This window comes from Cibotium barometz, chromosome 58 (assembly GCF_041138505.1).
Source record: "Cibotium barometz isolate CiBa-2024 chromosome 58, ASM4113850v1, whole genome shotgun sequence".
NCBI classification, from domain to species: domain Eukaryota; kingdom Viridiplantae; phylum Streptophyta; class Polypodiopsida; order Cyatheales; family Cibotiaceae; genus Cibotium; species Cibotium barometz.
This window is the reverse complement of record NC_141103.1, coordinates 41135692-41148114: the sequence shown is the minus strand read 5'-3', so window position 1 is coordinate 41148114 and position 12423 is coordinate 41135692. Positions and strand designations below refer to the sequence as shown.

General features: G+C 50.5%; 1 protein-coding gene across 5 annotated transcripts in view; it reads left to right on the top strand.

Moving 5' to 3' along the window:
• Positions 1-12423, top strand: part of PRT6 (proteolysis 6) — a 120371-nt gene that overhangs the window by 67297 nt on the left and 40651 nt on the right. For all 5 annotated transcript variants that reach the window (XR_015265026.1, XR_015265028.1, XR_015265027.1 and 2 more), the window contains exon 14: positions 5607-5682. Coding sequence is in view for 1 of the 5 variants with exons in the window: in XM_086792439.1 (XP_086648565.1) it covers positions 5607-5682 (76 nt within the window). In the remaining 4 variants the exon portion in view is untranslated. The remainder of the gene's footprint in view (positions 1-5606; positions 5683-12423) is intronic.

Genomic DNA, 12423 nt, shown 5'->3' with positions numbered 1-12423 from the left:
CACTCTGACACATTGTAGTCCACTGAAAAAGGGTACTCTTCTTGAGAAGGTTAGTTAATGGGGATGCTATCTGAGCATACCTAGGTATAAAGATCCTATGCGCACATGATCTTCATGATCTGCAGCATTCTTTGAGTATACCAAGATAGCAGTTTGCAATCCACATAAGCATGCAGCCTTATCCTTCTTTTGGACAAAAAGAATGGCAGCAACAAAAGGAGAGGACGGTTGGTTAAATCTAGACCGGAGTAGCTTGCAAAATAGCGTCCCCCCCTGAAGGCAACGAAGTGATGTGGCATGAGGCACTCATTCCATGGAGGATATGCAGATACGAAGGGATGGAATCCTAGCCACTCGAGCAAGAACCGAGGCGGCGTTTTGCCAGGAGGGGGGGGTGGGGAGGATTCCTTCACTCTCCCAATAGCACCACCTATCACTGTGTGGAGAGGAAGGTATTGTCAGAATACGCAGCGGAGATGATGACCAGATCTGGGAACACGAGAGCAAAAAACGCAGGCAGAAAAACAGTACAAGAGAAAGAGAGATGTAGGCGTGTAACTCTGCTCTGATATACACAAGAAGATCCCGAATATGATACAAAAAGTAGTGGAGAGCATGGGGCATATTTATATGCCCCATAGTTGCAGTCGGCCTGTGCTAGAGGCTCTCCACGACTGCATAAAGCAGTCGGCCAGCAATAGTAGCCTCCACGACTGAAGGACCAAGTCGGCCAGCCACCAGCACCTACACGACTGTGTAAAACAGGTCGGCCAGCCATGGGGTGCAGTCGGCCAGCCCCATGGGCTCCTGGCAACCATATGGCATCCATCCACACTACGGAAAAATGGAAAAAATAGGGGAAAAATGCGGGGAGTGAGGAAAAATGATAAAACACCTGATAAGGGCGGGCACACCCACAACAAAGGCCCTAGTGTATAAATCTAGACAGGAGATGACTTCTAACACCCCCTCTCAGCTCCTGGCTGTGAAACCAACCACTGGGAGCTGGGGTGCCGCCTGAGCAAATCCTTAGATAGCGACTTCGTGAAGAGGTCCACCGTACTGTCCTCCGTCGAACAAAACTACAGCAAGATGTCATCAGCAACGATCTGTTCACGAACAAAGTGCCTCTGGATGACCATGGGTTCCTCCAGTGGAAGCCCAAACCTGCCATGCAACCTCTGCATCTTCACCACCTCACAAACAGCATCACAAACAACCCGGTACTCTGCCTCTGTTCTCGACAAGGCAAAAGATGACTGTCTCCAACTGCTTCGTAAAACTGCTCCTGGGCCTGAAGTAGATCCCCTCGTGTCCGGATCTCCTCCCCAAACTGAGTCACTCCAACCATGGAGTCGGACTCCATCCAACAATCCCCCTCCTGTGTAAAAGAGTCTATGATCCTTCGCATGCCGCAGAAACCACAGGAAACGCAATCCTGCCTCCCAAAGAGACATCTGCAACCATGAGCTCAACTGCCTCATCAGGAAGCTCCCGTCCAAACTGGTGTCCATCAACCAGATCAATGAACCATACAGCTTCTGAGTCAAAAAGGCATCACACTGCTCACAAGGATCAACACCTGTTACGGTGCACAAACAAGTCCTGGAAACCTGATGAAACCTGTCAACCACCCTCTCTGAATCCGGAACCACAAAGTCTGGAGAAACCACCTTCTTCTGCAAGTAAGCACCTGCCACCTGCCTGGCTTTCCGAAAGGTCCCCGTGGAAAGAACATCCTCAACTACTGGAAGTTCTATGTCCTGAACACTACGAGACATTAGAGCATAAGTGACTTGAGACATCAGAGCATAAGTGACTTGTTCAGCTTCCTCTGACTGACGAATACAAGAACTACCAACATCAGTACTGGAAAGTTCCTGCCAACTGCTGCCATCTACTGGCAAGCTATCCACCATCTGGTCCCGGAAAGCCCGCACCTGCCGTGTATCCACACTTAAGTGGCCATTACCAGACTGCCACTCATCACACACCTGAGGACCTGGGAGAGAGTGCTGAAAGCCTGTAAACTCCATTCTCCACTCCACCTTCCCAAACCACTTGGCCTGTTGCTTTGTCCCAGAGAGCAACAAAATGCTCATCAAACTCCACCCGTACGCCAGTCTTGCAAACCTGATGCACTGACAACAGATGAAAACCAAGTGCCGGAATATACAACACCTGGGAGGAATGCTTCCCTCCTCTGCCATCGGGAACTATCTCCATCCTGTCCTCACTGTGAACTGGGATAGTGGACGTATCCCCAGTAAGAATATGACCAGAAAGCCTGCAGAGATCCTGTAAACCGGAACGGGAAGGAGTCATGTGCCTGGAAGCACCACTATGGAGAATCCACTCCCGAGTATCCATTGCGGAGAGTCCTCCAATCTCCTCCCTGCCTGAAGAAAATGAAGCATCGGTGTCCATCACCTCCAGGTGCACAAAAGCCGGAGTCTTCATGATTGCTGCTGAGGAATCTTCACCCTTCTCGGTCTTCCGCTTGGGACAAGACTTCTCCGATGAAGCCTTCCCTTTGCCCGAGTTACGGCCTTTCGACCGTTGGCCAGTAAAGGCCTCCGAACCTCCACCCTGAGGAGGGTTCGTAAATCGTTCCTCCTGATCCAGGACCATGGGCACAAGCTCCTCCCACGTGATGGTGCTGAGCCTGCCACTGGTAATCAAAGACGAGTAAAATGCTGAGTACGAAGAGGGCAAGTGTGACAGCAACGTGATGGCCATGTCCTCTGACGATATCTCCTTCCCAGCCTGAAGAACTTCCTGCTGAAGAGCTTGCAGCTTGTTAATATGCTCCCGCATCGTCGACGACTTTGCAGGGCTCATAACCCGCATCTGTACTTCCAAGGAAATCCTCTTCATGGGCGATACCCTCTTGTAAAGTGAGGCCAAATGCTGCCATATACCTCTGGCCAACGTCATGTGCTTTACATGATTGATTACCTGTGGTGTGCAGTTGAGGAAAATAAACGAACGGACCCTGGCATTGACACGATCCCACATCTGTGTCTGGGTCTCCCGGTCCTTTCGGATCGACGGTAACTCCCCTTCCTCTACTTCCGTCCGTGGAACACCAACGACGACGAAACCGGCGAGGTCGTAAGACTCCAGAACAGATTCCATCATCACCTTCCATATGCCGTAGTTGCTCTCGTCCAACTGACGGTCCACCGGGAACGTGGGGAGTGTCGGAATCTTCACAAGTCTCTCGGCCATCTCAAAGAGATCTGCCATAGCGGGGATGTACCCTGAAAAAGGGTGGGTGGGTGGGAACAAAGAAGAACTAAAACCTACAAGTGGCTGTCCAGCAAATCAGCCCGCCTTCCTCTTGCACCTTCTCTTCCCGATCAGCCCAAAATAGTCCACCAATCAGCCACAAAACAGTCCCCCTCTTGCTCACACAAATCCCAAGACCTATCTAGAGCCTAGGGCTCTGATACCATGTCAGAATACGCAGCGGAGATGATGACCAGATCTGGGAACACAAGAGCAAAAACGCAGGCAGAAAAACAGTACAAAGAAAAGAGAGATGTAGGCGTGTAACTCTGCTCTGATATACACAAGAAGATCCCGAATATGATACAAAAAGTAGTGGGGAGCATGGGGCATATTTATATGCCCCATAGATGGAGTCTGCCTGTGCTAGAGGCTCTCCATGACTGCATAAAGCAGTCGGCCAGCAATAGTAGCCTCCACGACTGAAGGACCAAGTCGACCAGCCACCAGCACCTACACGACTGTGTAAAACAGGTCGGCCAGCCATGGGGTGCAGTCGGCCAGCCCCATGGGCTCCTGCCAACCATCTGGCATCCATCCACACTACGGAAAAATTTAAAAAATAGGGAAAAATGCGGGGAGTGAGGAAAAATGATAAAACACCTGATAAGGGCGGGCACACCCACAACAAAGGCCCTGGTGTATAAATCTAGACAGGAGATGACTTCTAACAGGTGTTCCTTCCTAAGACCTCCAAAGTCGGCTGTCACGGGAAAGCTTGAGACGCCAACAAAAGGGTGGGACGCTGGGTCCAAACCATGCTGCCACCTGGCAAAGAAGGCCTGGGCTGGATGCCGTGCGCCAAGGCTCAGTAGCTACTTCCCAAGGGATGGATATCAGTGACCTTTCTTGGTGTGCCAAGAAGGCTTGCTTGTATGCAGTGCGACAGGGCTGAGTAGCCACATCCCAAGGGATGGATATCAGTGACCTTTCCCTGAACCGTCCGTGCACTGGGTGGCTACCCACAATCTTGCATACCAAGGCGGCCGCCTCCAAAGATGTGACTGTCAAAATGATGAGATGGAGGTCCGCTTCTAAAAAAGAGGGGCAACGGAAGGCGGCCTCGGTTGAGGATGACGGAGCAGCTACCATGGAGTGCTCCTGGGGGTTCAAGACCAGAAGTTGCTGAATCTTGACACAGAAAAAAGCCAAAAAGCTAAAAGGACTTGACTAGGAAGACGGGGAAGAGAGTAAGAGGGAGGAGGGGTGGTGTTCGAGGTGACGGCCCACAGCCTGGCGGGCTGCGCAGGGAGGTGAGGATAACCGGCAGTGAGGAGGAGAAATTGGGGCAAGGCATGCCGAGGCTAGGGTAGCAAAAGCGGGGGCTGAGGTGGATAGAAGGAGCAAAGTCGGGGGCTGAGGCGAGGGGGGCACAGCAGTGCGAAGGAGGGGGGGCGGAAGAGAAGGCGATGAGGGAGGGGGCGCTGGCGAGGTGAAGGTGAGGGGCCACAGGGGGGGCAGCAGTGCGGCAAGGGTGGGGAGGCGAAGGCGGGGGCAGCAGCAGGGCAAGCAGGGGGTGCACTGGAGTGAGGTGAAAGAGGGGGGGGGGTGTGTGTTGCTGCTGTGCACAGGAGCAGGGGGTTACAGAGGTCGCGCACAGGGGGGAGCTCCAGCTTCACTTTCTTTGAGGGTATGACTTGAACTGTTATAGCTAGTATCAATGCATATAAAGGCTATTTAGTGTGTTTATCGGGAGGCTTTTGTTGTGTTTATGAGTGAGATTATGGGGGTTTTAAGACCAAGGTGTGCCCCGGAAGAGAGGAGGGGGGGGGTCGGGGGGTGGGGGAGGGGGGGGGGCACACAGGCGATGGCGGATCAGGTGCAGTTGCGCGTAGGGGTCCTGTTGGGAATTGGTGGATTTATGTTGTTAAAACATAACCACAAAAGACATCAACCTACATGTGCACAAGCTCAGTCGGTGGTCAGATACAACATTCTCCAATGGTGACATTCACGATGATGACACCTTGCTTGCATTCACTCTAGCTATTTATGCAGTGTCTCAAAGGAAGGGTCTCAAAACGCGCACTAATTTTGGTTGCAGTTAAATTAGAACCTGCATGCCTCTCACAATTTACAAGTATTATAATAAAGATTCAATTTGTTGATTGGGATGCAAAATAAATGTGCAATATATTCTTTAAATGTTTTTCTATTGCGTATGAGTAACAAATGGTTGTTGGGGCATAGTTTAGAAGCACTTTTTTCCTCCCCACAAGAAGAAGGGACAATCTTTGCAAATCCTTTACAGATAGTATTAAGTAGTTATGGTATTGGTTTATCCTTTCATGCAATAATTATGGGTTTGTATGCAGTACGAACAGGCAAAGCGAATGTTACAGGCATGCTATGGCTTGTGGTGGCGGTGTGGGAGTCTTCTTGATGATAAGAGTGAGTACTCAATAATCCATTTATCATCTTGATGGAGTTCTGGTTTGAGGGACGTGTTGTTGGACTGGATGAAGTGTATGGATCAGTTTTCTGTACAAAGGTTCATATGCAGGATGAAACTATATAAATCTGATATCTGCTATTTTTCTTATGACGTTGTTTTATTTCTAGTTTACACACGGATTACGTGTAACATCTTTTTGGTATCATAGACCCTTTGGGTTTCTAGTAGATGTTAAGATGATCTCTCTCTCTCTCTCTCTCTCATGTAACTTTTGGTCTCATAGGTCATTATGGCCTTTTGAAGACATTAATATAACATTTCATTTCATTTCATTTCTCTCTCTCTCTCTCTCTCTCTCTCTCTCTTACCCACTCCCCCCCCCCCCGCCTCTCTCTCTCTCCTTCGCTTCGCTAGTGTTCGCACCCCTGCTCGCCGCCGCCTTCTGTTCGCTCTGTGCGCGCCTCTGTGCGCAGCCGCCGCCTTCGCCCCTGCTCGCCGCCCTCTCTCCCGCCTGGGCTGGCCCTGTTCTGTCTGGACCCGCTATGCTATTCTGTTCGCCTCGCTGCCGTGCTCGCGCTATGCTGGCACGTCTCCCTGTCCGCTAGTCCCTCCGTCTCCCTTTTCCCACCCACCCTTCCTCAGGCCCCCAAGGCAGCAACATATCTCTCTCTCTCTCTTTCCTCCCTGCCTGTGGGAAGTGCTGCAGAGTAATCTCGAGGAATGGCTCTGAGTCTCCAAGAGAAGCTTGAGGCCCTCGAGATGGCAGTGAAGGAACTAATCAAGGAGAACAAGAAGACATTTGATTCCAACCTCAATGAGGTGGAGAACAAACTACACCGGCACATCATGGCCCTCGAAGCACGGGTCACGGACCTTGAACAAGAGAACACAGCACTCAAGGAGGAGGTGAGTGCATTGAAAGTGGAACTGGTAGCCGTCAAGAACACTGAGAAGGAAGAAGGGGAGATCAATGACCACACTCTCACGGCCATCAAGGAAGAGATCTCCAAGGAGATCACAAAGGACATGGAGGGAAAACTCGAAGCCAAGCAATCAGGATGGGTTGAGGTGGTGAAGAAGAACATCCGTAAAGAAGTGAGGGAGGAGACTCAAAGGGAAGAACACCAAATCATTCACACCACCATTGAGGAGGAGAAGATGAGGCATGCCCGCCGCCTCAACATTCGAGTCACAGGTATTGCTGAGACACCTGACTCCACTCCCGAGAAAGATGGACAGCTTCTATGCATGAAGCTCGGCTACAGGGAAGAGGACCCTCGCCCCTTCACCAAAGCATGGAGAGCCGGGAAAGACACAACACGCAAGCGAGCCCTCATCCTACAGTTTGCAGGAGAGACAGAGAGGGTCACCTTCATGAGGAAGAGGGTGATTCTACGAGGATTACAGGGAGATCCCATCTATTTGGATGACGACCTTACAAGGATGCAGATAGAACACAGGAAAACATGCATTCCGAGAGTCCTACAGGCCCGAAAAGAGGGCAAGAGAGCGATGGCCGTGTCATCATCGATGGCAAGGCCACCGATTAGCGCCAGGCGGCCTATGGGACATCGGCTATGGAGGATCCAGGTACACAGATACACATAGCAGTGTGGAACTGCAATGTAGCACTTTGGACACATCCTGGGAGGATGGAGGAGGTCATGGAGGGACGGAACATCATACTACTTACAGAGACGCACCAGAGCCAACGAGAGAGGGGGCTACCCAAAGTAGAGGGCTATCAGTGGGAGTTTACATACAGGGGGACCACACGGCATAGCACATCGAGAGGATCTGGAGGTATAGCGGTACTCTTCAAGCGAGAGGTACAGGAGCGCCTATAGGTGGTACATGTGGATTAGACTGCAGCTCTTAGCAGACAGGGTTTTGTACATTGCTCTATGCTACTAGAGGATCGAGATATGCCATGACAACAGAGGATGAGAGTAGAGGCGAGGAGGAGGACACAGGGCCATTGGGAGAGTCACCATATGCAACCCTTTCAGATGAGATCATACACTACTCCAACTTGGGGGAAGTCCTCCTTATGGGGGCCTTCAATGCACGGACACAGAGCCGACAGTGCGACATTTATGATTTCGAGCACCCCGAGGTGATGCACACACTAGAGGTGGAGGACACGGGAGCTTGCAGGGTGTCAGAGGACATAGGGCCGGATAACACCAGATATGGTCATCACTTACTTAAGCTGGGAGCGCGACACCATCTTGTTATTTATAACGGGATGAGACAGTGGCAGGATTCAGGAGCACTGACATGCTTTCCACGATCAGGGGGGGTAGCACAATGGACTACATCATGGGGTCCATGGAGACCACACAGGCAGTGACATCTTTCACCATCCCCCCCCGTGTCCTATTGGTGCGGATCACACATACCTCTTACTGTCATTGGCGAGCTCCACACCAGCACCCACACAGCCCACATAGGCATCGCATACAACTTTCTACTTCACCCTTGACTTGGCAGACATATATGAGCATCATGTATATGACATGCTATTCCAGATGGATTCCCTGTCACCTCTAGACACACTCACCACCCAGCTGTCATCTCGATTCTCTACTACATACGGCCGCCACCCGCATCTTCCCCCATCATACACACATTGCACACACAGATAGATCTGGGAGCATGTCCCTGAATCGGTGGTATGATGATGCGTGCAGAGAGCTATATAGACACCTCCGTGCCCAGAGAGCACTGGGGACCATTACAAGGAGACAGGCGAGCCGACAGATGAGGATCCTCACACGCCGTAAGAGGCGTGCATATGAGGAGGAAAATTACTGGGATATATACCACCTACTTATGAGCAGAGATGTAGCCACTGCATGGCGCAGGATGAGAGAGCCTCGCCCTCATACCCCGATTGAGGATCCACACACATGGCACACATATGCAAAGAGTCTCTACCATATCCCTGAGCAGCCGCCCATACCACAGCCACAGGAATCCCGCCCTACCACCTCTATTCTCTTTACCGCCTCGATGGTAGAGAGAGCTATCCGCCGGTTACAGCATGGGAGATCGGCCGACCACACAGGTATACGGAGTGAGCATCTTATTTATATAGCTGACACACTGGGACCCTTTGTTGCTCACCTCTTTAATAAGGCACTAGTGGAGGGTCTACCAGCTGAGTGGACTATGCACACCATCGTGCGTCTCCACAAAGTGGGAGACATGCTAGACCCCAGTAACTACAGGACTATCATGATTGGTCATACATTGGCCAAACTTTATGGCGCAGTGTTCGAGGGAGAGTTGAGCTCATATGCAGAGAAGGAGGGACTGCGAGCACCAGGGCAGGTTGGATTCCGACGAGCTTTCTCCACTATTGACTATATATTCACTCTGAGATGTTTGATTGACCAGGCTAGGGCGCGGGAGAAGAGATTATACTGCTGCTTTGTGGATTTCCGCAAAGCATTTGACACGGTGCCATGAGAGAGACTCTTCCAGCACCTACAGTCATTGGGGATCCCATCAGAGATGATTTGGGACATGTACGCTTTATATGAGCAGGTCCTCGGGCGCGTACGATGCCCTGGGGAGGTATCTGATGTTATTGCTAGCACCATAGGTGTGAAGCAAGGATGCCCACTCTCTCCTACACTATTTGGGCTATATATCGATGAGGTGGCTGACTTCATTGGTCACGGTGGTGGGGACGGGGTAGACATCTCCGGTACCACAGTCCACATTATGCTATATGCAGATGATATTATTCTGGTCTCTGAGTCGCGGATGGGACTACAACACCATCTCCATGCACTGGATGACTTCTGCACACAGAGGGGGCTTACAGTGAACCTTGGGAAAACCAAGGCCATGATTTTCCACAGCTCAGGGCCGGTTCGACGATAGGCCATCTTCACACTAGCAGGAGGACAGGTAGAGGTGGTAGACTCATATGTGTACCTGGGGATTACATTTACAACTCCGCCAGGAAGATTTACTATGGCACAGGCAACCAGGGATAGACTCACACAAGGGTATGCAGCTCTGGCCATGCTAGAAAGAGTGTCACTAGGCACACTTCCAGGAGCCCCGCACGAAGGGGTGGTTGTTTGACACACTAGTCACCTTGCTTTGATGTATGTTGTAGCAGTATGGGCACCTAGGCTCGCCACCTCCACATGGTCTCAGATAGAGAGGCCTCAGATTCTCATGCTCTGACGGATGATCCGCAGCAAACCCTCCGTCCCACATGACATTTTCCGGACGGAGTTTGCTGTACCCTCTATGCTAGTAGAGGCCCTCCTCTTCCAGATGATCTGCTTCATAGAGAGGATAAGAGATATGCGATCAAATGGACTCTCACATAGAGCTTTTGAGGCGTCGAGGCAGCTCGCAGAGAGTGGAGATAGGAGATCATGGTATTCACAGATGATACAGTGGCTCACTCAGCATGGTCTTGACATAGATCACCTGCCACCTTTCCAGTATGATATACATGCACCACACATTCAGCTCTCTCAGAGTGAGAGGAATCGAGTCCTTCGGCAGGATTTATGGCAGCGATACACTCAAGAGACTTGGATTAGACCCAGTCAGCCTCTACCGCCAAAGATGCTATACTACAGACATCAGTTTATGCGTATCTCAATGGATGGATGCATACAGAGACCTGGATACATGGATGTGTACATGCCTCACAGTGTCCGAGTGGCGATTGGCCAACTCAGAGTGTCATCACACCAGCTTGAGATTGAGGCAGGTAGGGCAGCACGGATTCCCAGAGCAGAGAGGATATGCAGACTATGCCAAGAGGAGGTTGAGAGTGAGGAACATTATGTATGCAGATGCAGAGCATATAGTGTCATTAGAGAGAGAGACACCACCATCTTCAGTGGACATCCCTCACTCCGCTAGATAATGGAGTCCGCAGACCAGCGTAGATTTGGCCAGTTCTTGTTAGAGACACAATGCCATAGAGAGACACTGCTACGGACTCATACCATAGGGAGAGGTGGGCGGCAGCTCCAGCTCACTGATTTCTTCCAAAGATCTATCCCAGTGCCTACCTTGACACATGAGGGGGTTACACTTCAGCGCGCTGCGGACCTCCGAGCCAGACGGAGACCGAGAGCACCAGGCTACCAGAGTCCCAGACTACATCAGAGGGAGATCACAGAGATACGGGCTCGACATCAGCAACATATCCAGGAGCGGCTAGCTCACTTACACTCACACCCGGAGATCATGCTCCGAGGTATTTTTGCCTTGCCATTGCCTATGTATCACATATTACACCCCCATTATGGTACTAGTTGGAGCTAGACAGATCTGCATTGCATTCTTGTATAGCCTACGCATATATGTTGCATACTGAGCCTCTAGCAGTAGTGCTCCATCCATCACACCCCCCCACTAGTTCAGTACTTTCATACTTTATTTCATGTTCATTTTGTCCTTTTTTTGCTGGACATCCAGAAGACATTGATAGTTGTACATTGATTTGTGTCATAGGTCGAGTTCGGCCTCTAATAGACGTTAATACAGCTTTCTCTCTCTCTCTCTCTCTCTCTCTCTCTCTCTCAGTTTCACAGAGAGGGTGCCGAGCGCTCGCTTTAGAGCACACCCAGGCATGTTCTTCAGGTGGACACCCCCTTCATTGATGTATACTATTTTATACCCCCAGTATGGTACAGGATGGAGCTAGAGTATGGTACAGGATGGAGCTAGCTAGGTTGCATATCATGATTGTATACTGCATGCATATAGCTTTGCATTCTCCTAGTATTAGAGCTCCATCCCCTTCACCACTCATTGTACTTATTGCACACCCAGATTCAGCTTTTTAGTTCATTACTTTTTCATTTTGTTGGGATGACAGAAGCTACCCCATACAGGTACACCGATTTGTCTCATAGGCCGAGTTCGGTCTTTTGGAAGACGTTAATAAAATCTTTCTTTCTTTCTTTCTTTCTTTCTTTCTCTCTCATAGATCACTTTGGTGTCATAGGTCATTTTGGCCTTTTGAAGACGTTAATATATCATTTCATTTCATTTCATTTCTCTCTCTCTCTCTCTCTCTCTCTCTCAGGGTTATCAGGAAGGATATTGTCACACTGGATAGTCAAAGGACATGGAGTTCACATAGTTGTCCACTGGGGACGAAGATGGCCTTCTACAGAGATCACCTCCTATGCCTAACAGAGGGTGGCTTCATCGTCCGCCCACGCTACATGGACACACCTATCTTTTGGGGTGAGATGTGCGCGATTGGTCAAATCCACACCTTGTCCAACCAACTGAGAGTGGAGACTGCCAGATATGGGCCTAGGGTGGCCACACCAGAGAACAGGATATGCCAGCTCTGTCACATAGAGGCCGAGACAGAGGATCGTTACATATGCTGTTGCCTTGTATACTATGAGATTTGGGGGGAGTTCCACTGGCTCTTCGAAGTTGGGTTCGGACCACTTTGTAGGATCATGGACTCCCAAATAAGAGATCCCTGGGACTCTTTCTTCTAGAGCTCCGCAGACACGGAGTTCTTAGTGAGATCCAAATCAGTTGTACTTACTCGAGGACCAACACAGAGAGATCCCACCAACTTCTGCCAGATCAGCGCTCCGAGGGCCGATCCACCCACCATACCCGGACCACAAGCTATTGCAGGGGCTCGACCGAGAGATGTGACACTTGACAAAGCCACTGAGTTATGCAGAGCTCGATGCCTCAGACCCCATGGCCCTCGTCCA